Source organism: Centroberyx gerrardi, chromosome 24, assembly GCF_048128805.1.
Source record: "Centroberyx gerrardi isolate f3 chromosome 24, fCenGer3.hap1.cur.20231027, whole genome shotgun sequence".
Taxonomy (NCBI): domain Eukaryota; kingdom Metazoa; phylum Chordata; class Actinopteri; order Beryciformes; family Berycidae; genus Centroberyx; species Centroberyx gerrardi.
Genome location: NC_136020.1, coordinates 7,665,560 through 7,689,782, shown reverse-complemented (window position 1 = coordinate 7,689,782; position 24,223 = coordinate 7,665,560). Strand labels below are relative to the sequence as shown.

General features: G+C 45.1%; 1 protein-coding gene across 4 annotated transcripts in view; it reads left to right on the top strand.

Moving 5' to 3' along the window:
- Positions 1–24,223, top strand: part of ppfia2 (PTPRF interacting protein alpha 2) — a 136,066-nt gene that overhangs the window by 37,644 nt on the left and 74,199 nt on the right. For 2 of the 4 annotated variants that reach the window (XM_071905727.2, XM_071905726.2), the window contains exon 1: positions 7,935–8,015. The exons of the other annotated variants lie outside the window; for them this stretch is intronic. In XM_071905727.2, the coding sequence (XP_071761828.1) occupies positions 7,935–8,015 (81 nt within the window). Of the gene's footprint in view, positions 1–7,934; positions 8,016–24,223 lie in introns of those variants that run through there. 4 annotated transcript variants of the gene reach the window in all.

The following is a 24,223-nucleotide window of genomic DNA, read 5'->3' as shown; positions in this document are numbered from 1 at the left end:
GTGATTTTAAGAGCAGAAAACTGTCTCCTAAACAGCAGTGAGCAGCGCTCCGTCCAGAGAAAACTGGACTCACCACCGTTAGACCTTTCACCTCTCTCATCCCTTTGGTATAAAGCATCACAGACTGACCAGGCTGGTAAACATGAGCGTGCTGTGTGCAGTTCACTGACATCACCTTACATAATTTATGGGCTTTGAAGTCTGCAAAATTCAAACCGTTACCTCTCACTGCCATTTGGACCCGCCAGCGTATGAAGTTGCCTAGTGCAGCTTTAATGTGTGTGTGTGTGAGTGTGTGTGACCGTGCACATGCATGTGTTACGCTGTGCTGCTGAGCTGTGCTTTCACAAACCTATATGTGCATATATATTATACAGTATGCAATGCTAAGATGCTTCTCTCCAAATCCACCCCATGCCTCCACCTCGTGTCCTGCCTTCTTATTCTCCCATCCCGGTCCCATGCCGCCTATCCCATCTTCCCACTGTATTGACTGTGTGTTCTGTAGCTGTGACTCGCCCCCCCCCCCGGGTGCTTTGATATCTATCCTGCCTCCCACCGGGGCAACTCCACGCCTCTCTCTCTCAACTCAGCAGGACTCTGCGGGGGGAAGAGAGGGCAATTGAGAGATCTGCCGCTAATTATTTTCTTTGTCAGAAAGATTGGAGCAATAACTGCTGGTGCGGAGCGGCTTTTTCTCCGAACGCATACGCATACATAGGCAGATTCTTGTGGGAGCTGGAACTTTAATTTTCAGTGATGACTGGAAAGCAATATTAGCAACACTAATTATAGATCTGGACTATCTTGGTAATTATGGGAGTCATGTTTAATTGAGGAAAATAGAGGCAGACAAGTGGCAACTTACTGCACATAACTAATTCAAAAAGTACATTTAATTGAATTTGAATTAGTGGCTACTTTTAGAAATGGGCTTGCTCGCACAGTATTTAAAAAAACATCAAAATAAGAATCACTTAAATCGCCAAGCACGTTCACATGTGACAGGAATTTATCCCTGCCGGTTGGCGCATATGAGTCACATTAGTTATCGGCCAACATACACATAGATGTAAACACTAGATTCCGCAAATACCGCAGAAGAAGTGGCTGTGCGACGTGAATCCGGCTCTCTCTTTCGCAGCGGTCTGTGACACCTGCCAAGCTGTGAATGCAAATATGAGGCGAAGCTATTTTAAATGGCTGCCACATCGCTGTCAGAGTGGCTTTACCCTTGAAAGGTATGCTGAAGATCTGCCCCTCCTCCCTTTTCTCCTCCACCAGCGGTTTGTTCCTTGTGTCACATCCTATCGACTGGATGAGGTCACGCACATTCACGTGGACGCTCGGACACACACACACACACACACACACACTGTACCCTTGCCGACGGAGCTCTAATGCTGCGGCGGTGACAGGAGCAGAGTGACGTCCATTACGGCTGCCTGCCCACACATGACTGTTGACTCGATCAATATGCCTCGGCTGCCGCCCTGCTTCAGACCTCCGTTTCCCAGAAGCCTCTTCTCTCCCAGAACCTTTACTGACACCTGCGGAACCTGTGGGTGTGTTATAGAGGAAGCCGGCTTGATACCGTAGCTAGCAGAGGCTGAAACGAGCCAGTCAAGTGACTCACTATTTGGGTGTCTGTCTGGATTTTGGTGAAAACTCACAGCATTTGGGTGCAGTCCACAAATTGTCAGAGCAAAAAAGCACGACTCAAGTGTGTTTTTTATGGTGCTGAATGGAATTAGTATTCTAATTATAGGGGTTGAGCAGTTACAGAATGTACTTTAGGGACTAATTTGAGAGAAAAGGAGCCACAAATAGGTTGAAATAACACTTCTTGTTGACGGTGATAACAGCCGGTGGAGTTTGGTGCAGAGTATGGCAGCAGGGAAAGGCCCAATTAGGCAGTGACAAGTCTGATTATGGAAGGTGGCAGTGCTGCAGCCTGGAGGGGCCCTTCAGCTAGAGACAAACCTATCATACAGGAAGATACTTGGAGAATAAGGAAGAACCATAAGGTGTCTTCACAGAACTTTATTTTTGGAGCATTATTTTTAAAATCCGAACACCAAAACCCTGTTCTTCATTGGTTTGTTCTAGGTAGGCTTTAAAGAATGGCCTATTTCTTTGCCATATTGTGATACCAAGGGAGCCTATCCTTGACACTCATAGATCCCCGTCTCCTCCTGTAATCTGGCTCTTCTCCACTTCACACCCAGTGGATGAGAGAGTGCAGATTTGCCAGTTGCTTCAGCTGACACTTGAGCTCTTTGGGGAGCGCTATATAGGTGCGACGTGACAAGCCAGCCTCAGCGCCTTAAAGGGCCTCGTCTCTAGTCAGCTTGTTAAGACTGTGTGTGTGACATTGTGTGCCAGGCACAGTGACAACAGAGTATGCTAATGCTAACATGCCTCTATCTCCCCTGAGTGTCCCCACTCCTGCAGTCCCACAGCGATCTATCATGTGCTGCATATCAAATGTGTAGCGCAGCAGCTAGTCTAAGCAGGGAGGAGTTGCCTCCGGAGCTGTGCTATTTGCGGTAATAGCAACTCTTGATAGGTTCAAGTGCAATGCATTCATTAGCATTGGCTGCTTTGCATATTACTTATGTGCGGTGCATATAAGGTATATTCATTAGCTACTTTATTGATGTTCTTTTGAATGATACATGCCATAGAAACAGGTCCCGCCAACTAATTTCTGAATATTCACAAACATTTATTGTTGTGGAAGCCTATGGATTAAATATTCCCTCTAATTTTATGTTATCAGTACTGCATACATACAAAGCTGCTGCAGCCTGTAAATGAGAACAACCATGCAAATTCAAGCAGAAGGAACAATCTTCTTCCAGCAGCCGCGACATTCATACAAGCAATAAGCATGGCTTTCAAGACGTGGTTCTCGTCCCGCGTAACGTTCGGCTTAAAAAACGCTCCTCGGATCAAATATTTCCCTCCAGCTTCATCCCTGTTGACAGTTTGGGTTTCAAATGTGTGTTTTTCCATTGCATGACAGGACAGACACTCACCCACATAAATGTTAGCGTAGTTCCCAGAATAATTGCTTTCTGTCATCTCGGTTGTCCCCTTTGGGAGATTGTGTATGAGTATTTTATGTAACCGAATAATTGGACTATTCTGTTGTGTTCACTGCCAAAAGACTTGGTTCAAATGATGTTGTTACATTGGTGCAATATGATGTGCATTTTTTCTTAAACATGGAAGAGTTTTGTTCAAATCCACAAAAGCCTCCCCGTTTCTTTAATGTCAGGCAAAACCATTGTTGCATGGTGGTTTTGCCTCTTTATAGCATTTTGCAGATCAACTTGAATTAGGCAAAACCTCATATGTATGCAATGAATGTCACTGTTTGCTGTTCCTTGTTTGCGGCTCCTTTGCAGTGGTTGTTTGCCCAAAGAAGCTTGCAGCAAAACGCTATATCGCGAGCTTAGGGTATGTGTAAGCATGCATACACACACAGAGTAAATGATAATGTGTGACTTGCATACATGTCTATAGTTTACTACAACACTGACAGTACTCATGCAGTACAGTACAGTACTCTCATACTCGCATCATTATTGCTGCTGGCTCGTGTGTTTTATGGGTGGTCGCTCCACAGCTGGGGATTTAATGAGGAACTCTTATCTGTCTTTAACAAGACTTCTCAAAGCATTGTCACACATTCCTACCTAATTGCATATTAGCTTCGCTCTATAGTAACACGCAGATGCCTCTCAAATCCTAATACTTGTATTAGTATCACTGCTACTATCTGATATGTGTCAAAGCCCGGAGCTGGCCTCGCAGATGAGGACCGCAGAACGATCAAACACGGGCTTTCAAAACCAAAAATCAATCTGTTTGAGCTCTTTGATTGATGAAACAGGTCTGAGTGTGTATTTCTTCTTAAGGGATTTGAATAGAGCAAGGGATGCATTTGAGGAGACATGCAGGCATGCGTGAAAACACATGAACACACACACATACGCACACACACATACGCACACACACTCACTCAGGTGTTGGTTTAATGAGCACAGCTTCAGTCCTTTGATGAAAAATTGATTAGAAATATTATTTTTTAAATACCCTACTTTGATCAAAACTTCATTTTCATTATTTAATTTGTACAACAATAACCTGTTAATTTATATTAATGAATCCTTTCTTTTACAGCACAATAGTATTGGTCTCATGACTCAAATGTAATCTACCTCTGTCTGCGCTGGTTTGGCAGCTTTGGCGACGTCCAAAGACAAAAGAATAGTGTTGATCAGAGCTGGAGAAAACACAAAGAGGATTGAGAGCTGCAGCCAATGAGCTCGCAGGAGCCTAAGCCATGCCCACTGCACATCTGTACGATGACGTCAGAGTCCGGCGCTCTGCAGAGCAGAGGCGAGTCCCTGTGTGTGTGACCGCTGAACAGGACGGATGGCTTAGTAGCCCCCTGACTGCAAAGACCCCGCACGTCCACGGCTCGCCCTCTGTAGCAAAAGCCACAGCAGGTGAAAAGGACGCGGAGCAACAGAAAAGTAAAATGGAGCGCGTCCCAGTGTGCAGCAAAGCCTGCCGTTCAAAGGGGGGAAGAGAAAAGCAGTTTGGCTCCCACTGGCAGACTCTTATGCTTTTATCATTCCTCTGAAACTCAGCCTCTTCTAGAATGATCCCCCACTGCACCGCTAATTTGTACCAATCTAAACTTGATTATAGTAATTTTCTTTTTTTAAACTGAATATCATTATCACTGCCTGTCTGTCAAATTGGACACTGTGAACATATTGTATGATTTAAGGTTAGAATCTAATTACTGATTTTTTTTTCTTAAATATACTACATATAACACAACCCTAATGGTTGAGACAAGTGATGGCGAGTGTTCCTGTTATATATGATGAGAGACAAGGCTGAGCATGTCTGTTGATGGGACCGAGGCTGCCACCGCTGCCCTCAGGACACGTCCCACTGTGCTGTGCCCAAGTCTTATCAACCAATCACATGCCTGGACTCCAGGCCCCATCTGGAGTGTCTCTGCCCAGCTCTCCCCTGGCACCGTCCTGCGTAGACCGGGGCACATCGCTTCCACTTCCCAGCATGCATCTCTCTCTGAGTGACAAAAAACAGAAACATCCAAACGGGTTCCTTGCCAACTGCGAGTTTCCACTACTGTCTAATGTGAAGTCATTGCTGCTTAATTCGGGTACTTATGAATCTCAATGTAATTAAGACACAATAGACTCCCTATTAAGATGTGTTTCTTCTAGGTTTTATAGGCTGACAACCAAAGCTAGACCATTGCATCTGTAATTACCACAATCTTATTATTCCTGATGTGTGAAACCATCTCATTTGACGCCTTCTTATCACACATTTGAGGTCAGACCCAAAGTGATATTGCAGTGCAGTGTGAAGAGTGAGCCCGAGGAGCAGTCTGCAATAGCTTTGGCTCAGTATGCAGTTGCATGCTCCTGGGTCAGGAGTTGAACCTCAGGTCAGGCTGGTTAACGGGATTTGCTGTGCCGCAATTGGCAATACTGTTAACCTTTTATGTCAAGAGCAAATTCTTTGAAGTCCTCCAGAACCTAAATCCCTCCAAAGAGTGCGAGGCTACAGCAGCGATCCCAACCCACTCCACTTAATCAAGCTCGCTGAACTGTGTCGAACATCCTAAAATCAGGCCGCAGCATGCACTGCTTGGGTTGTCACTAGCAGCGATTAAACTAGATTTGAGTTTTGAATGAACTGTTGAATACTTTGATCTCGGATCCAATTAGAACAGTCCACTTTATCAAGGTCCTAAATGTTGCTAATATGGATACTAGCACACGGTTTAACAAGACAAAGAAAAGAAAACTATTTCATTTTTAATAGTACAAGTCTTTTCAATTGACTCCTGGTGGCATGGGCTGAGAATTGGATTAAACCATTCAGCAAATGTGGATTACTCTCATGAAAAGGCCACTTGATGAGAGAAAATTGGATGAAAACTGGAGAGACGTCCCTCCTCGTTGGAAGTCTGTAAAACCGGGAGCGCTTCGCTTCATATAAAATTGCCGATAAAAACTGCCCCTGGTCAATGCGTTCATCTTAAATTGGTCGAAGCAGTTCTATTTTATGGAGAACTCAAAGTGCATCACAAAGAAAAAAAAATCAATATACGGCATGGGAACATGGCAGTTCTCTGGAAATGGTTCTAAAGCAGGATCCGGTGAAAGGGGATGGAAATGTTTCAGAGACGGCTCGATAATGGATGCTGGCTTGAGATGGCTGAGTGAAAAGGAGCGACGGCGCTTCTCCATTTTCTAGAAAGCCTGCTTGTTGTGTGAAATGACTGAACGGGAACATTTTATTTTGCGTCTTCTAAAGTAAGCAATAAGCTCAGTAGTGCTGAGTTCGTGACCCCAGGTTTTTTTTTTGAAGGGGAGTTCATGCTTACACACACATACACACAAACACTGATGCACACATGCACTTATGATGCTTTAAAGGAGGGTGCTACCTGTCTATAAGAGACTAACTATTAAGCATTAAGACCAAAATGTGCATTAGAATCAATTCAGGTTAAGGGCTTCCCACAAGCAGTGTAGTATTGATCAATTACATAATAAATATGTAATCAAACAAACTGCATCATATCCATCATAGGTGGAGGAAACTGACTGGACCATATCTGATTTTTAATAAAATTCCAATACTGGCTCTAACCCTAGTTATTACTGTGAAACTTCTCTTCTCCTTGTTAAAATGTGTATCTTTCATTCAAATGTCTTTCATTTTGTTTTCATATTTGTCTCTGCAACGGACTCGTGTAGTTTGCATTTTTCCTTTTTTAACTGCCAAGAGCAGTGAATTTTGCACATCAAATACCAGAATAATATCGTCTTCTTCCCTTTGAGAGAACAGACAAGGCCGTCTCACATATTTTTTTAGACAGTGATAACCTCTCATCCTATTCCAGAGAGAAAATTGGCAACGTTAAGGTATGCAAGCATCCTTCTCTCCCTTCAATCAATACACACACTGCAAGAAACAGCCATCATAACAAGCCATTTAATCCAGTATAGTGTTTCAGTTTCTCTCTAAATCTCTTAAAACAAGTGAATCAATGGGGGTGAGGTAATCTTACTTGTTTAAGATGCAAATCATTTTATATCAAGAATTTGCTTGAATCAAGTGTTAATTTTTTTTTTTATAACAGTGGATTGATCTGCCTTCTGGTGCTTTGTGTCAAGACATTCACACTTGAAACAATTGACCCTGCATTAGAAACAAGTGGAATTATCACACCCAATTTATCTATTTTGTTTTCACTTGCTTCAAGAAGAAGATTTAAGTGAGCATGAGACTAAAAGACTTTGTTCAGATGGATATTTCTTGCAGTGTACACGCAGAGCCAGGGTGCCTCTGCCGCTGAGGCACCCAATATGGTGTTGGCTGTGCCGGGGCTGTGATGCTCTGACTGATTATTGGTGAAGCCAGCGGAGGAGGGAGGCGATAATCGCTGCGCACAGACGGAGCCATCCGAGCCGCTGTCAGAGCAGCCTGCAGCGGGCGTGAGGCGACCATGGAGCCGCTGTCTCTCCCCGGGTTCCCCTCTCCAGGCCAGCCGATAAGAAGACAGAGAGAATAACCATCCGGGAGAGAGAAACCAGACAATTGTAGTTGTTCCTTTGCGTTATTGTTGTTATCTTTTCTTTTTTTTTTTTTTTTTTTTTTTTTTTGGCGTCGCGCGTCTTACCGGAGCGCTCTACCATCCGATGCCGGGAGCGCAGCGCGGTGTCCGCGGCTGCTCCAAGGTCTCCTCTCCGCCTGGGATCCTTCAGATGCTTTAGAGTTTCTCCTACACGCGCGCGCTACGTTTGGCCGATAAACACCGGATCACTTTTGGATTTTTCTCCCCCTCTTCCCCAAAAGGGATTATTATGATTTTCTCCGACATGAGTACGGGGACCAACTCCCCAAAGGTGCACCCACCAAACGGGACAAGGTTTTACACATTCCAGGCAAGTGTGGCTTTCTACCTTCTTTTAGGAGATGCTGCCGTCGCGAGCTGCGCTGTTGTTTCTTTTATAACATCGCATGGTTTATTTTGCTCTTATGTAAATTCCAAATGGTCAGCGAGTGGTCTTGGTGCTGGAGGTGCGCACAATCGGCTAGTGTTGAAAAAGCTTGGTGTGTGCGGCATGGATGGGGTATTGTCGCAAATTCAGAAGTGTCCACACGTAATATTGGTGTATCCCTATATGTGTGTCTTGTAGACTGACCCCTGCACACTTTCATATCAGCTCCATCATCATTTTTCTGAGGCATTGTATTGCAGTCCACGCCTACTGTTTATGCATTACTTCATGTAGCCAGACTGGACTACAGTAAATCCTCAGGAGTACAGTACAGTATGCAGCACCCACACTCTACACTCAGTATATTGTCCATAGGGACTCCATTTTTCCTTACAATCCATTCTTGGAGAAGAATGCCTATGTTTCATGCTCCAGCTTATTAAATAAAACATCTGAGACTGGAGTCAGGAGTAACTGGAATCCAGAGTTCATCATCTAGCTCCTGTATAATGATGGGAAATTATTCATGCATCACCCGCTGCATCTCATCCCCGATATTCAATATTTGAATTGGGCACTGATTCTATTATATCCTCTCGGTTTTTACAAGAGAGCAATGTGTTTTTAAGGGCAGATGTGCACAGCGCCCTATATTGATTACTGTACACATATTTCAGCTCTGTCCAAAGCCCATGCATGGCAATGAAGCAGTGTCAGTGGATATTGATCGAGCGTGTTTCTTGTAACTAAGCCAGCTCTCTCTGTTTTACTGTGGAAGGAGAGAAGGAGGGAAGGAAATGTTTGTGAGAGTGAGAATCCTTCCCTGTGATTTCTTCATTCCTCGCAGCAGCCTTCGAGAAGCTGCCACTCACTTTTGTTGCGCTCGTGGTGTGCAAGGGGAGAAAAAGGTGATGATGGTTGAAATTTCGCTTCCAGGTGCAGTCAGCATGTTTTCATAAGCCACTGCTTTACTGACGCTGACGGGGACGGTGGTTTGGGGGGGGGGGGGGGGAACTCCCACATGGTGCTTTTCAAGTGAGCTGAAGTGCTAATGAGAGCTGTGTTTTTTAAAGCTGCACTATAGGCAGGATTTTTATGTAGAAATACACCTGTCTCATCAGCCTAAATCACAAAGTGGGGGCTGCAGTAGAGAAGAGTGTCCCATTCGCACTAATTGAGACCATGTAGAGTTGCCTTATTATGGACACTTCTCCACCTACAGGCAGTGACAAATCAGAGCTTAAGAGTGAAATCCAAACTGTCTCCTAAACAGCAGTGAGTCAGCAGTAAGCCGAACATTAGATCTTTTGCCTCTCTTGTCTCTTTGGTATAACCATCACAGATCAGTCAGGTTGGTAAACATGAGTGTGCAGTATGGAGTTTACTGACATAATGTCACATGATTTCTGGGTATTGAAGTTCAAATTTTTCAAACAGCTACCTTTTCCTTCATTTTCCTGCAGTCATGTCTTGCTATTGTGACTAGCAGTTTAGAGATACACACACTTTTCTGTGCCTACCTCGTCACCTCTAGGATAAACATACTGTTCATTGACCAGGGTAGAATCATGCCATCTTTTCATATTTGTCTTGGTATTGCAGTGCTGTTACGGTGTAAACCACAAAGAAAGACCAGGGGGCACAAAAGCCCACATAAAGCCCAGTATTATTATCTCTCTCTCTCTCTCTCTCTCTCTCTTAAATCACGACATCCAATATCTTGTTCATCTGCCCTCTAACCCCTCAGCCACTGTTACTTTCACATCTGAAGAATTTCCCCTTAACAGCGTTTGTCTGGGGCCTCACTAACCTCGGCTTTGGCTCTTCATGTCAAATCATTAGCAAAGAAAGGCTCCCTGAGGGCTTCTACCTTCTGGAAGACTCCCTCTGATATCGCAGAATCAAAGGCGTCCCAGCTCGTAGATTACAGTCCCCGAAAAGCCCGATAAAAAGGAGTTGAAGGGAACTTATACACCTAAATCCCACCTCTTTTACTTCTGTCCTTGAGGTAATATCAGACCTGACATGCTTGGGTAGGTAAAAGCATGCACCGCTCCAGATAAGTGCTTTCTCTTTAACAGTATAACAAAACAAGGATGTTAGGGGTATTTGAACAAGGTTCTTCTCAGATTGTTTATCGGCTCCTAATGATATTCATTATTTTCTCGGAATGGTCTCCCTAGTTTGCAATTATAAATCGGCCGGGGCAAGTTGAATTAAATTGCAAAGTAGGTGCCGGTTGAAGCCTCGGCGGCTCTATCAGGGTGATGGAGTTACACAATTCTTTTAGTATTCCCAGCTAGATGCAAACATACAGTATATCCACAAGTCAATATGAGAGTTTGCTTTGTCATTTAGCTCTGTATCTTGACACATACTGTATCTGCACTCAATCGCATTCCCAGACTCAACCTATGTCTCCTTAAAGACGTTTAGAGGCAGTTGAAGTGGCACAGGCACATAGACTGCAGACCTGATGAGAAGAAAATGGCACTTCCCTCTTTGCCCAACTGTAGTTTTGTAATTAACCATTGGTCAGAGAATGATAGATGACACAAAAATTGACTGAGACACAAAAAAAATCCTGTGATTATACTGATACAATTCCTTCGCCTTGTCATTGGCTCTGAATGCAATGAGGCCAGTGTTGGTAGGTTTTGTCTGCCTGTGTTTATGTGTATTTGTTGATATTGGAGTGACGCCCAGTGAGATTCCTTCAATGGGACGAGGTCCACTGGCGGTGCTGTGAACCCACTGGACCATATTAGTGGCTTCACAGCAGACTGTTAGTCATGGGCCTCTTTGATGCGAGACAAGTGCTGATGCGGGGAACATGAAATAAGCTCTGTGAGATATGTCGGACACCACAGCTAGTAACTTTAAAGCAGAAAATGTCAACGTAATGTCGTCAAGCGGCGCTTTTCAGAGCTGTTCCATTGAGAATGAATTGGAGGCCAACAGTGCGGACAATATGTCTGCTCCGTTGGTGATTTTCCAGTGAGATGGATGCGGTTTTGGGGGTCTGCGCTGTTATGAAATAAGCTCACTTGAGTGTAAGAGCTCAAACAAGCAGAATCCACTAGTCAGCCTCCCACACGGTCAGACTGTGTCGCTTGTTGATATCACAAAACTGTCTTGATTCTTTTAATAGCTGTCTTTGGGGATATTTTCCATCCTTACAAATAGTAATTAATTGGTCCAGAATCAAAGAAACTACATTCAATTTCAGTTTTATTGTGGATTTTCCCTTTGTTAGACTATTTGCTGCCTTGTTCCTGTCCTTGTGTTTGCCATCCCATTGTTATTAACATAATACTGGCAAACAGTTTGTCAAAGGTGAGCTACCTGAAAAATGAGATATAATTGTTGCCCAGTAGTTGTCCTTGCTTGTCAAATTAGCACTGCATGTGATTAGTCTCTTGTACTACAATGTCTTTGCCCTAAAGGTCTCTCTCTCTCTCTCTCTCTCTCTCTCTCTCTCTCTCTCTCTCTCTCTCTCTCTCTGTCTCTCTCTCTCTCTCTCTGTCTCCCTCTATCTCACTCTGCATTATTCCTGCTGTGGATCCATTTTCAGGCTAAAACATTTCGCGGCTAAAACAAACAGCCGGTTGTGCAGCCTCCCTGCTACAGCGAGAGGCATATCCAGCTAATTAAAAGAAATTGGATAACCAGAATTAGGTAATGCTGACTACCCAATCTAATCAGCACTCAGGCAAAAGGGGTCGCACCAAAGTTGGCAGCTAACTTTCAGACAGATTGTCAGCTACACTTTTCCCATCCCTCCAGCCCTTTTATACAAATTGAGCGCTGTGGCTGCTAAAGTGGCGAGGAAGGAAATGAGCTGTTTCTCAAAGCGATCCGCTCTTCTGCAGTGAACCGGCATTTGGAAAGGGAACTCGGCTAAAGAGCTGCCATTTAGGGTCGGGTCGGTCCGTCAGCCTCCGTCTTTAAGCATCTGTCATCGGTGCTGTGTTTGTAAGCAAGGCCGCTGCCCTTCTGCGTGATCAAACCGTTAACGCCATGGCTCGTTTCGGCTCCCCGGTCTGACTTGACAGTCTGACTGAGAGTTTTCATTCAGAGCTCGACGGGAAAGACGGATGACACGTCTGCGCATGCTCATTAAAAAATGCTACTTCTCATTTTGCCCTGGCGCTCACCTCCGGCGGAGTGCAGGCATGGCAGCGTGCCTCCAAGTTAGTCAGCGCTTCATCTTCATATGCATACATCGATGCTGACTCCTGCACACACACACACACACACAAGCCCCACTTAAGCTTATGCAGCAAGGAAGGCCTGACAGACAGCATGACTCATCAAATGACACCAGACAACAGTGTGAATGACAAGTCGCACCTATTTTTTTTCACCACCCAGGGGTGACTTGTCATAGCGATGCCTTAGCTTCCAGTATATACCCAGAGGACGCAGTCTACCACACTGCTCATTCCCTCACAGATTGGACCTACATTTTGTTGCCTTTGCTTATAACGTCATTTCTTTTTCTGTCCCCTTGGCCTGTGATATAAAACTGGCATGACAATGGATGCATTTCCGGTACTCTGTGCTCGACTTACTGTATTAGTGCCCGTTACTATCTACTGTATGTCAACGCTTAATCTTGGAAATCCCCATTTGTGCAGCCACATGACGATAGTAGGCTAAATGGGTTAGGGTCACGCCCCTTTGATGATCTTTGCGCATGTAACAGAGCGGATCCTCGAGGTCGGCATCGGCGGCCATCGCATGACACAAGGGACCGCGGTGCCGGCTGATGTGGAGATCTGGAGGAAAAGAGCGACAGATGATCACATGGTGTGCTTCCGCCGGGTTAGCGGGACTATTTCTGCTCTGATTTGAGCAGCGCGCATGAACGTGTGTGCAGACGCAACCAGGCCAACATGTAATTATACGTGAGAACGCGCACGAGCGCAAAGAAACATACAGTAGGCACACACACTCAGGCATGTGAACACACACACACACACTTGTGTACATACCAGAGCTTTCACACACACATACAGTAGGCACACATACATGTACGCTCACACTCAAACACACACAACCACATAGAAATACACCCAGCTGTGAGAGCAAGCTTATCCCCCCAGCTGTCTTGTCCAGCACACACCCCCCACACACACAGACAGACACACACACACACACACACACACACACAGACAGACACACACACACACACACACACACACCGGCCCCACCCTCCCTCCCTCACGTGTTCAGCGATGGTTGATGGAACAACAAAAGGTGGCCTTATGCAAACAAGCTCGAACACGGCAAATTGATACACGGCCGACAGATTGAAGTCGAAGCGCTTGACCTTTTTGTTTGTTACACTGGCACACGGTAATTGCTTACAAATGCCCCCCCTCCAACACACACGCACACACACTCAAACACACAGTCCTCCCCTCTGTATCTATTTCCTGGCTCTGGTCTCCAGAATGGTGTGTGAGTGTGTGTGTGTGTTGGAGGCGTTTGGCCTATTTTCTTGGTCTTTTTTTAATCAGCCCTCGTGCATTTAAAATCTGGCCGGGGCAGATGGGGAAGGGAGTTTGACCCACTTTGATGGATTCCACACCGATTAAAAGGATGAGTGAGCTTTCGAAAGCAAGGGGCCCCTGTGTGTGTGTGTGTGTGTGTGTGTGTGTGTGTGTGTGTGTCTGTTACGTGTTTGTGTGCGTGAGCAACGGAAAGGGAGAAGGAATAAAAAATGGTGTATTTGTGTACCGGTGTTATGGTAAAGTCTGTACTGTAGATGTACTTTATTAACTGTGCTGCAGCTGTACTGAATGTGAGACTTGTGTTGCTCCTGCTGTGATTTCTCCCTCTCATTACCATGAACAATCCTCCTGTTGCGGTGTAATTTCAGCCACAGTTAGCATATGTCGAATAGTAAAGCATAACTGATAGTCGCGGCTGGTGCTCTCTCACTCACACTCACGCACTCACGCACACACACACAGACACACGTCCACAGCTCTCTAGTCTATTAGATCCCAGAGTTTAAAGTGGAATGGGGTGCACAGACCGGCCAAGCCACTCACTTCAATAGACTCTAGTCTGGTAATACCCACTCGTTATTGATGCAATTGTTGTGTAACCCTTTGCTTGGCTTGCTGCTGCAGTATGATCTCATTTATCCAACAATATGGACTTGACAGGTACAGATATGTGATTGCGTGGCTTGGCAGAATACAAAGCAGAAAATGTAGTTTTTGTGGATGAAATTATAAGGAGGACAATGGATTGGTCTACATTGGTTTTGTTTGTTTGTCTGGCCGTCCCTCGCAAAATCTCTGCCTATGCTGATCAGATTTTGACAAAACTTGGGAAAATGATGCATCTCACCGCTGTATTACAGCATTTTCAAAATGACACTGATTGGCCCAAGGGGGCCGCCGCAATCACAGGTCAAAACTAGGTGAGGTGTTTTTTGCTGATTGGCCATGAGGGCGACAGTGTCATTCCTGGAGGATGACATGTTTACTGATGCCTTGTTTTCTTACCAGTGACTCTGACAGTATCATTGTGCTAGAAATGAATAGATGCTCCATATAGAGTACGCTGGTTTTCATCTGTCTTAGCTAATATTTCTTATGATAAATATGATATAAATGATATATGGGGCCTTGACAGCTTTCAAGTCCTCTACTTTAAGAATATTGGGGTGGACAAAAGAAAATGAGGTTGCAGTTTATTAGGTCAGATAGAGCCGCAAGTATCCGCTGTATCAGCACAGTGGTAAAAAAGAATCTGTCATAAATGGTCCTCATTATGAATAAACAAGTAGGTATTGGCTATGTGACTTAAGATTGGCTTGATTTAAGACGGCTGAAGATTAGCTGGTTTTGCTAGTGAGAGAGAGAGAGAGAGAGAGAGACGGAGATAGTAGAGTAGTGAATCATGGCTAGTAATAAAAGCAGCCCTACCTCACTGGTGATCACCTCACTAGAGACTCATCCAGCTATTGACATTATGTCATTTCTTCTCAGACTCCATGCTCAGCCACTAAGTGACCCAGTAGCCGATCAGAGTGGGAATGATTTACGACCGCATGACACTCAGGAGTAGAATTGTAATGATCGTTTCCATCCATCTCTTTTTCTTTTTTCTTTGTCTCACACAAACCCACACACACACACACACACACATAGGCCTGTATAGGGTGATCCCATCCTCTGACGGTCCTATACTTCATCCCTGAGAGCTACATCATTGGCAAGAGCTACATCGTCAGCATATTTGTCACTGCTAACCCCTCCCAACCCCTTCTCTTCTGTTTTAGCCAGCGCTACTTGAAGCAACAACCAGTGGCAGCGGCCTATCTTGTAGATCAGCAGAAGGGATCCATTGATATTCAGACGGTGTAGGCACTAGGCAGTCGTCGCGCTGGATCTCACTGATGTCGGACCGTGGCTGTCAGGTTAAAGTTGATTCTCAGCGCTTATCGCAATCGGAAAGAAGGGATGATGTGATGGATCAAGGAAACTCAGTAACTGCAAGCCATGCGTCATTTTTGCCCCCACTCTGCTACTTGCTACCTCTCACTTGATTGGCTATGGAACCGGTCTCCTTCCATTCATTCGTTAATTGGTTTGTTTGTTCGTCCATCATCTCAGACACGGCTGGTCAGATTTTGACGAAACCTTGGGGAATGATGCATCTCACTACTGTGTTATGGTGTTTTCAAAATCACATTGATCAGATGAACGAACAAAGGATAGGCCCAAGGGGAGCGCCTCCCCTTGGGCCTATCCTTTGTTCGTTCATCCATGTGTCACATGCAATATCTGAAACACCACTGATTGGATTTTAACGGAACTCTGGGGGAATGATGCATCTCACCACTCCATTCTGGCATTTTCAAAATTCTAAATTACGTTGATAATTGCGCTGCAATTTCAGGCCAAAACTCTCTCTCTCTCACTCACCTGCCTGTGCGCTCACTCTCTTTTCTTCTTTTATCCCAGCACCTATTCATCTCCATCACATCCATCTTTATCTCTCTCTTTCTCTGTCCCTCTCTCAATCTTTATCTTTTCCTCTTTTGTCTCCCAGTCCTCTCTGTCTCCTCCCACTTTCTCTTTGGCTGGGAATGGCCAATCGCTGTCCGTGGTCCTGAAACAGGAATTCCCATCCCATAAGGCACTCCTCCGCAGCCGTTCCATTGTATGGCTCATACGTGCTCCGTAATGGGAGGAGCGGGGATGTCTGGGGCTTCCTATACCGTCATTATCTCTGTATCTCTTTCTCTTTGTCTGTGTCGCCCCCCCCTCCTCTCTCTCTCTCTCTGTCTCTGATTGTGATATACATCTCTATTTGTCTCGCTAGTCCATCACCATACAGGTTTGACCAAAGGGCAAAACACAGCCCGTTTGGAGGCAGCCTACTTCATGTTGTCAGCTTGCCGCCTGTGTAATTCACTCAACTCCCAGCGCTTCAGCAGTCTGTTGTCTTAGACTTTGAAATCATCTCACTGTCCCCCCCCCCCCCCCCCGCTGTCTCTTGAGTTGTGCAACATTATGCTTCACCTGCAGTCAAGTCACATGAGGCGATACAGTACGCAGTGGCCTTTGTGAATAATGCAGTGGCAATAAAATCTTTGCCATGTTCAATTAAACCAGCTTTGGCTGTCTCTCTGTTTTTACGGCCCGTCCCCCTCTGCTTGTGTGTATGTGTGTGTGTGTGTACGTTTGTCAGGGTGTGTGTGCTCTGATTATGCCAGGACCAGGCTGTAAAGGCCCAAAGACATTCAATCCATCCTCCTTTATTTCTCCATTAAACTGCAGTGGTTTGCCCGAGAATTGGCTTGTTGTAAAATACAGTCCTGATAAACAGAAGCAATCTTTTCACCACATTGCAGCAGTTTGAACACATGCGGCGCGTCACCTCAGGTCTCATGCTGAACTTCTATCTCCAGTCATCCTGTGATCCTGGTCACATTGTAGTGTTCTAACCCTATTAGGCCTAACGATCTCTCCACTGTGGCCTTTACCATAGATTTAAGCTTGTGACCACCCCCCTCCCCCTGTTGGCTGGCAGTCAATAGACAAATGAGAGATAGTGTAGAGTTAATTAGCAAGACACGTCAAAGAAAGTGAGAAGCCTCACCAAGAAAGGAAGTCAATGCAGGGTTATTACACATTCCCTGGCCTCTGACCCCTAGCATCCATAACCATGTCAACAAAGGACAATGGGTGTTCCATGGCCTCCAGCAGTCTATGTTCCTTCTCCAACACTACGAGGGAGGGAATTTAGTTTAATATGCATAAGCATTGTATGCCAATGCTTCAGGGGAGTGATGACTCCTGGCACTGATTTGTGCATATGCCACAGAGACAGACTGTAAAGCCAAATCCATATGGTGTATAAAATAACAAGGTTGTAAAGTATACTAGGCAGTGGAGGGACCCTGCCCACGGTTTATGTACGTCAGGATCCATATATCTGCTCTTATTGAGTCCTACTCATGTTTATATTCTGTTGTTTACACTAATAGAATAAATCCTCCCATTAAATGCAAAGTAAAACCCCCAAACCGGATGTATAAAACAGATTTTAAACAGACTTGTTTTGTAGCCCACGGGCCTGTCTGCATCAGAGTCATGCATCCCCACTGCCACCCCCATCCTTCCACTCTCCCATCATCCATTGGAATGAAACCCGAGAAAATCAATACATCCACTAGCGGGCCCACATGGGCTTTAACTGCATGTGTTCATCCAGCAGCAACACAGAGATTCCCTGCCGAGACAACGCCACCTCAGCACCTAATGTTTTCCCATAAAGGCTGCGCACCGAGGGGGAAACCAGCGAGCATCTGTGTGTTCAGGAAGCCAACAGAGAGCTTTATTTGCATTTTGTGGAGAACGTCACACGGCTCCTATCCTGCGTCTTGTTGTAAAAACCATTGGTAGGGTTTCACACTCTCTGGCATCGAGCGCCAGCAACAAAGTGAGGAACTGAGAACATTTTTTGACTCACTTTCCGCGGAGATGATTTGCGCCAGGAGCCCTGTAGGTGAGCTGGGAGAGTCGAGCCATGCAGGAGTTTTAATGAAAGTGCATAATGTCACAGCTGGCAATAAGACTGAAGGGGACTCGCTGACAGGACACCAGGGAAGGCCTGTGCCAGCTTACCAGGGGCACAGCAATTAACACGGAAAGATATGGAGGGACAGATTGGATTATCTTCTTGTTTTGTAGCTTGGAAAGGAAAGATAATAGTCTGTAAACAGAGGCATCCCTTTACCCATATTTTCCCCCCGTTTTATTTCGATATCATTATTTTTTTGGGGGGGGAAATGAACTGCTGGGTCCAAACCTGTTCTCCTGGGTGCTCATCAACTTGACTGTTGGAGCTTACAGTTTAGGATAATAAATACCTGTGGTAGCCAATTGCTCAGTCATTACAACATGCCTCGCGGGTTTTGTACATATATTTGCAGGGAAGATGGAGTCTGTAGCAGTGGCCTAAACTACATGTAGTCTCCCGGACGCAGCAACTGCTAACAATACCAGCTTTCCCCCTGTTTCTGTGAATAATATGGTAATTGTACAATTATAGTAGTGTATGTTTATGATAATGGCTCTCAGTTTCCTTAACTCTGTTACCCACAGTTTTGAGCTGGGTCATGATTTGCGGTGTCCTCCCCTGCTGCCTGTCAGGCTCTCTTCACTCCCTCCGGGGCATATCAGTTGGGAAAAAGTAGCACTCTTAAAACAGGGCAGTGGCCACTGTACCCACTGGAGGTCCAGACATACAGACGAATCACTATTATCTCTCTGTGACAGATCTCTAATGAACTGAGAAGCTGCTGACCCGCCGCGCCCCATCAGAGGAGCTGAGTGTGAGACACAAGTGCCTCTCTTTCTATCCGCTGAAAAGCCCCTTTGTATTCAGAGGTTGATTGCATGCTGCAGGCGAGCTAGTGAGCCTGTCTGCGATCGGATTCCCCTGTCAGTTTAGAGGGCCGCCGCGTAAAGCACTGACAACCATGCTCACTGTGGTTGGCAGGCCTGCTGAAACACTCAACCTCTCTTAAAGGTGAAGTGTGGTCAAGTACCTCACGATGTAGCGCTAGCGTACTCGAGCCAAAAGCTTTAATGGCTGCCCTGTCTTCCCTCTGTCATATGGATGCGGGTCTTTGAGGATGCAGGACAATAGCAAAGCTCTACACTGTGGAAAAAATGGCAAGGAAGCTGAAAGGAGTTGCATTGAGAAGAAAAGTTGTCAAACATTTTCATTTCACGGACCCCCATTTTAAAAAGGATTTTGTCCTAGGAACCCTCATATGGGAGGATTTTTGTGGTTGATAATTTAGTATTGAACTGTGCAACTGTCTACACTGTACCTGGGAAGATAATAGTGGTGAGAGTGAAAGCTATGATTAGAATAGTCATTCTTATGCATTCTCTTATTGGGATAAATTGGAGCAAATTAACTTATAGTGACATTAAAGTATTCCTAATTTTTCTGGGGACCCCAAGGAAGCTCTTCACGGAACCTTGGTAGTCCCAGGACCGCACTTTTAGAACCATTTGCTCTCTCTCTAACAGGCCTGATTCCGACACCAAGCAGGCCACTGACTGGTGTTAGCTCTGTGATCTGTGCTAATGTGAACTGACAGCGAGCCTGGCATGGCATGGCTCTGCCCAGGCCCTCTGGCCCTGTAGGCCTCCACACACACACACACACACACACACACACACCACCCCACCGGAGGACAGAAAGAGACGGAGACAGAGAGAGGAAGCGCCACCTGCTACACGGCGAGCGCTTCAACGACAGCGACAGAAGCACCGTCCGCCCAACAAAGACCTCAGCATCCGCCCTCCGTTGCCATGGAGACGGCGAGAGCGGCACGGCGCTGCCTCGTCTAGACTCATGCTGGTGGATCAGCTTTGCCACACCCATGGGTGTCTAGAATGAAAGAAGGCAGAGGTTTAGAGGGAAAGCGGGAGATTAGAGCCAGAGAGGAGCAGCCCTCCGCTGCTGATCAGAGACCAGGCTTTAGTGCAGCAAATCTTGGGCATTAGCAGGGAAAATGTGGTGTTTTCTGTTACTATAATAATCACTTTGAGCCACTATTCACATTCACAATTATCTCATTATCCTAAAAGGCTCTACTGGACCGTAATGTTGCCTTTTTCTGGTGATATGGGCAGTGTACGAACACATCAAAATGTCATTGGTCACCCAGCAATCTCCTCTATTTCAAGTGCATCACATTTTTTGGTCCCACCATATTGCTGGTTCTTGATACAAGGACAACTCTGTTAGGTTTCATTTGAATCGCCAGCCTACAAGTCATCTTCGTAAATGTCGGATGAGAATGGCGCCACAGGCATCGGATATGTTATGTAGTAACATCGCACACAAACAGATTTCCCCCGGCACCCATATAAACACAACAGATGATAAACAATTCATCAAATCCTGAGGCCTACAAATTATTACAAGTGGGATTTGACTGCAACACAGTTCATTTTTCACAAAGCCAGGAGGCCCTCGACCCAGCCCGGGAAGAGCCCGGCCACCGCCTAGCATGCTAATGCTAAGGCTGACAGCAGATCAACTTTGCATTGGAATTAGGTAGGGACTGTGAGGGGGGGGGGGGGGGGGGGGGGGGTAAAATGAGGGATTGCCATGTTAATAAGTGCGCTCCAGTTTTCCTCTCTGGAATGATGGCACCAGAGCATGGGATGTGTAGAGAGCACTTGTGCCTCAAGCACACGCTATTGTTGCCTTGCATAACTTGGCCTTCAAATCCAAATGTCCTTTTATCCTTTTGACCTGTATAAGCCTGCTGTTTACATTCCATCATGTGCTTTTGTACTACAGATGTACAACCGCTATATCAGAGCACTTGAGTTCCCTTCCGTTTTCACTGTTTGACAGTGAAGGCAAGAACATTCACATTTTGATGTCTTTAGTGTAACAATACACATGTACTCTCAATGGAGCAAATGGTCTTCAAGCTTTAACTCATGTCCTGACATGCCATAGTGGTTCATAGTGTACATGTATTTCCCCGTTTGTTGTGTTGCTATGAATAATTCAAGACAGAGTTTACAGTATAGTCAGTGTTTTATTTTAAAGAATGATGTGAATTATTGATGGAGTTGGCCCAGGTATGTTAACGTTCACATGTGATCATGCATGCAACCTGTATGTGTTTTTGCCCTTCAGCAAAGAAAATCTCATACCGTCAGGAAGGTTAGGTGGCCAGTCAAGTGCCTGGCAACTGCACTGGAGATCTATAATTCAGCAATAACCACTCTCTCTCTCGGTCGGATGAATGCTTTTCCTCATGTATTGATCAGACACTGATAAGTATTGCATGACCATCAACACATTAGTCAGCAAAGATATCTTTGTGGTTTGTCAACAATGAGTGATTCATTCCATGTTTCTTAGTATTTCATCTTGAAATGCCAAGAAAATATTTAATCTCTGGGTTTTTTCAGCGGTAAATTATTGAGAATGTTGACATTTTTCAGACTGAGATTGACTGTACTACCAATATCTGTTTTTGCAGTTGGATTGTTTTTCCCAGTTGGAATATATATTTCTGGCAGTGCTATGAGAGATTTAGCGAAGATGTCTGCTAGTAAAAAAAAAAACTAAGCGAGGTTTTATAGCTGAGCAGTTGTGAGAGAGCAGTTGAGTGGTTGTCAGCTAGCCGATCAATCCCTTGACCCGTGTTCATTAAACGCTCCTCTCACATAACTGTCTGGTAATCTCTGATAACATCAAACTGTGGAGCACATTAGCCTCACTTCTACAGCCGGCACTTCTGTCTGAGTTGGCTTTGATATATGTGAGAAGAAAAAAAAAAAAAAGATTTGATTTCAAAAGGCAAATAGTAGAGTACGTGATTATACTGGAGGTTATCAGTGCTTGGCAACAAGGAGAAAATGTCAATGTGTTTCCAATTCATGCAACACTACTACTACTATTATCACTATTGCTACTACTACTACTAGTACTTTAATAATAATAGCAATAGTGACCTACAGTGACCTCATTTATATAGTTTTCTTAAGTCTGAATAGCAAAAACCGACATTGAATCTGATTTAAATCACTTTCGCAGATGGTTTGAAATACAATCCAAACTGCATCTCTGAAAATGCAGCTCAGTCTGACCACTCAGTTTGTATTCCAAGCTTTTTTTTTTTTCTGTCACTCGCCATGCGACACGTAACAGAGAACAACAAACATGGAGGACCCAGAGCTGTTGGGAAAACGAGCCCTGAGTCAGCATGCCCACACGCTGTTACTATGACAACCAGTGTTGCAATGACAGCAAATAATTATACTGTCTAAACACAAAGCCAATCATGGACACCTGTAAATTACAATGCGGACAGTTAGATGTGAAAAACAAATCTGATTCGCCTGCTGTCTGAACATAGTGAAGTAAAAGACGCAGAAACGCGGTTAAACGAGCAAAGGACAGCATCACATGGGTGGGAGTAGAATACAAACCTTGGAGGAAAGGGGTAAGATTATAACCACAAGCCAATATAGTGGAGGAATAGTAGTAATAACTTTATTTGTGTATCACATTTCGAAGGCAAAGGGATTCATAACCAAGACAAACAAGTACAGTGGCAGACTCCTTCAAGGGAATTATTATTTATGAAAGACATACTAGCTTTCCTAACTCTCCACTGATTTTGCTGCTCAGCACTTGGACGGGCCTCAAGATATTTGCATGCGTAAGAGTTCTGTCTCCGTGGCCACGTGGCGCGCTCGGCTCGTTAGGGCTCCGCTAATGAGGCACCTGATCCAGGCTCTCCGACATGTTGTTGTCTGTTGGAGCCTAATGGATTATTCATGGTCATGTTTGCACAAGTGCTTTCGCTTAAAAGCGCTGGGGAAAAAAAATCGGTTGCGCCGACCTCCCATCTCTCTCAACACACATAAATCTGCCGCTAATATGTTGTTGAAGTAGTGAGTGTATACTGTATATGTGCTGTAGTGTGTGTGTGTGTGGGCGTCGAGGGCCAGGCTTTTTGGTGCGTCGTGGGAATAGCACAGCTGTGTACTGTATATATGACCTCAGTCTCCCAAGGTTTATGTGTGTATGTGCATTTGAGTGTGCATTGCAAAAAATGTCCTTTCATTTTGTATGATCTTATATATTTTAAAATCCTTTTTTTTCTTAAAATAAGTGAAAAATCGGCCTATGGGAGTGAGATAATGGCACTTGTTCCCAATGCAAATCAACTCGTTTGACCTATTTTCTTGAATTAAGTGACATTATTTTGATACTAGAGGAGTGATCTGCCTTATTTCAACATAGCGACATTTGTTTCTATAAACTTTGTTGGCAACAAATGGAATTATGTCAGATTCTCTTACTTGTTTTAAAGGAAAGCACAATTTCCAGACTGAATAAGAGCCAAAATGACTTTTCAAGATGGATTTTTTTGCAGCGTGTGCGTGTTTCTGACGGCACACACCCATGCGTCGCATCACTCCTTTTGCTAGCAGGCACCCTGCGATCCGCCAGGGGCCCGCTGGTATCCCACTAAGTCGCTAAAAGGTCTGATCTATACGCTGCCATGTATCTGCTTGAGTCTATGCACTGGGGGCACTTCTCACTGCTCTCGTGCCATAGGGCAAACGCAGTCAGACAGCCGGAGGAAAGCGAGTGTGTAAGTGCAAGAGAGTGTAGAGAGTGAGCGAGCTATGTGATTTATTTGTGAAGGGGTCGGATGGGCTGGTCTCAGCGGTGTGTGTGTGTGTGTGAGAGACAGATTTGATGAGCGGAGACAGGGGCTCATGGGTGTGTCGGGGCTGAGAGGGTCTGGTCTGATGCTGAAGAGGTGATTGACAGATCGCAGTGTGCTCTCTCCACCACTGAGGGAGATGGGGATGGCTCTGAACGCAGACCGTTTCAAAAGCTTCGTCCTCCTGCGTCCATCACCCTTCTCTCTCTCTCTTTCTCTGTCTTTCTCTCTATCTCTCACTCCCTCACCCACACACACATCCGTTTTTCCACCGCCCACATTCTCGTCTCCTCCTCTCCCACCCCCAATACATCCATCTGCTGGCCAACTCCTCATCCATTCCCCAATGCTTTCACTTACTTGATGGTTGTATTTCTTTAGGTTTTCTGCA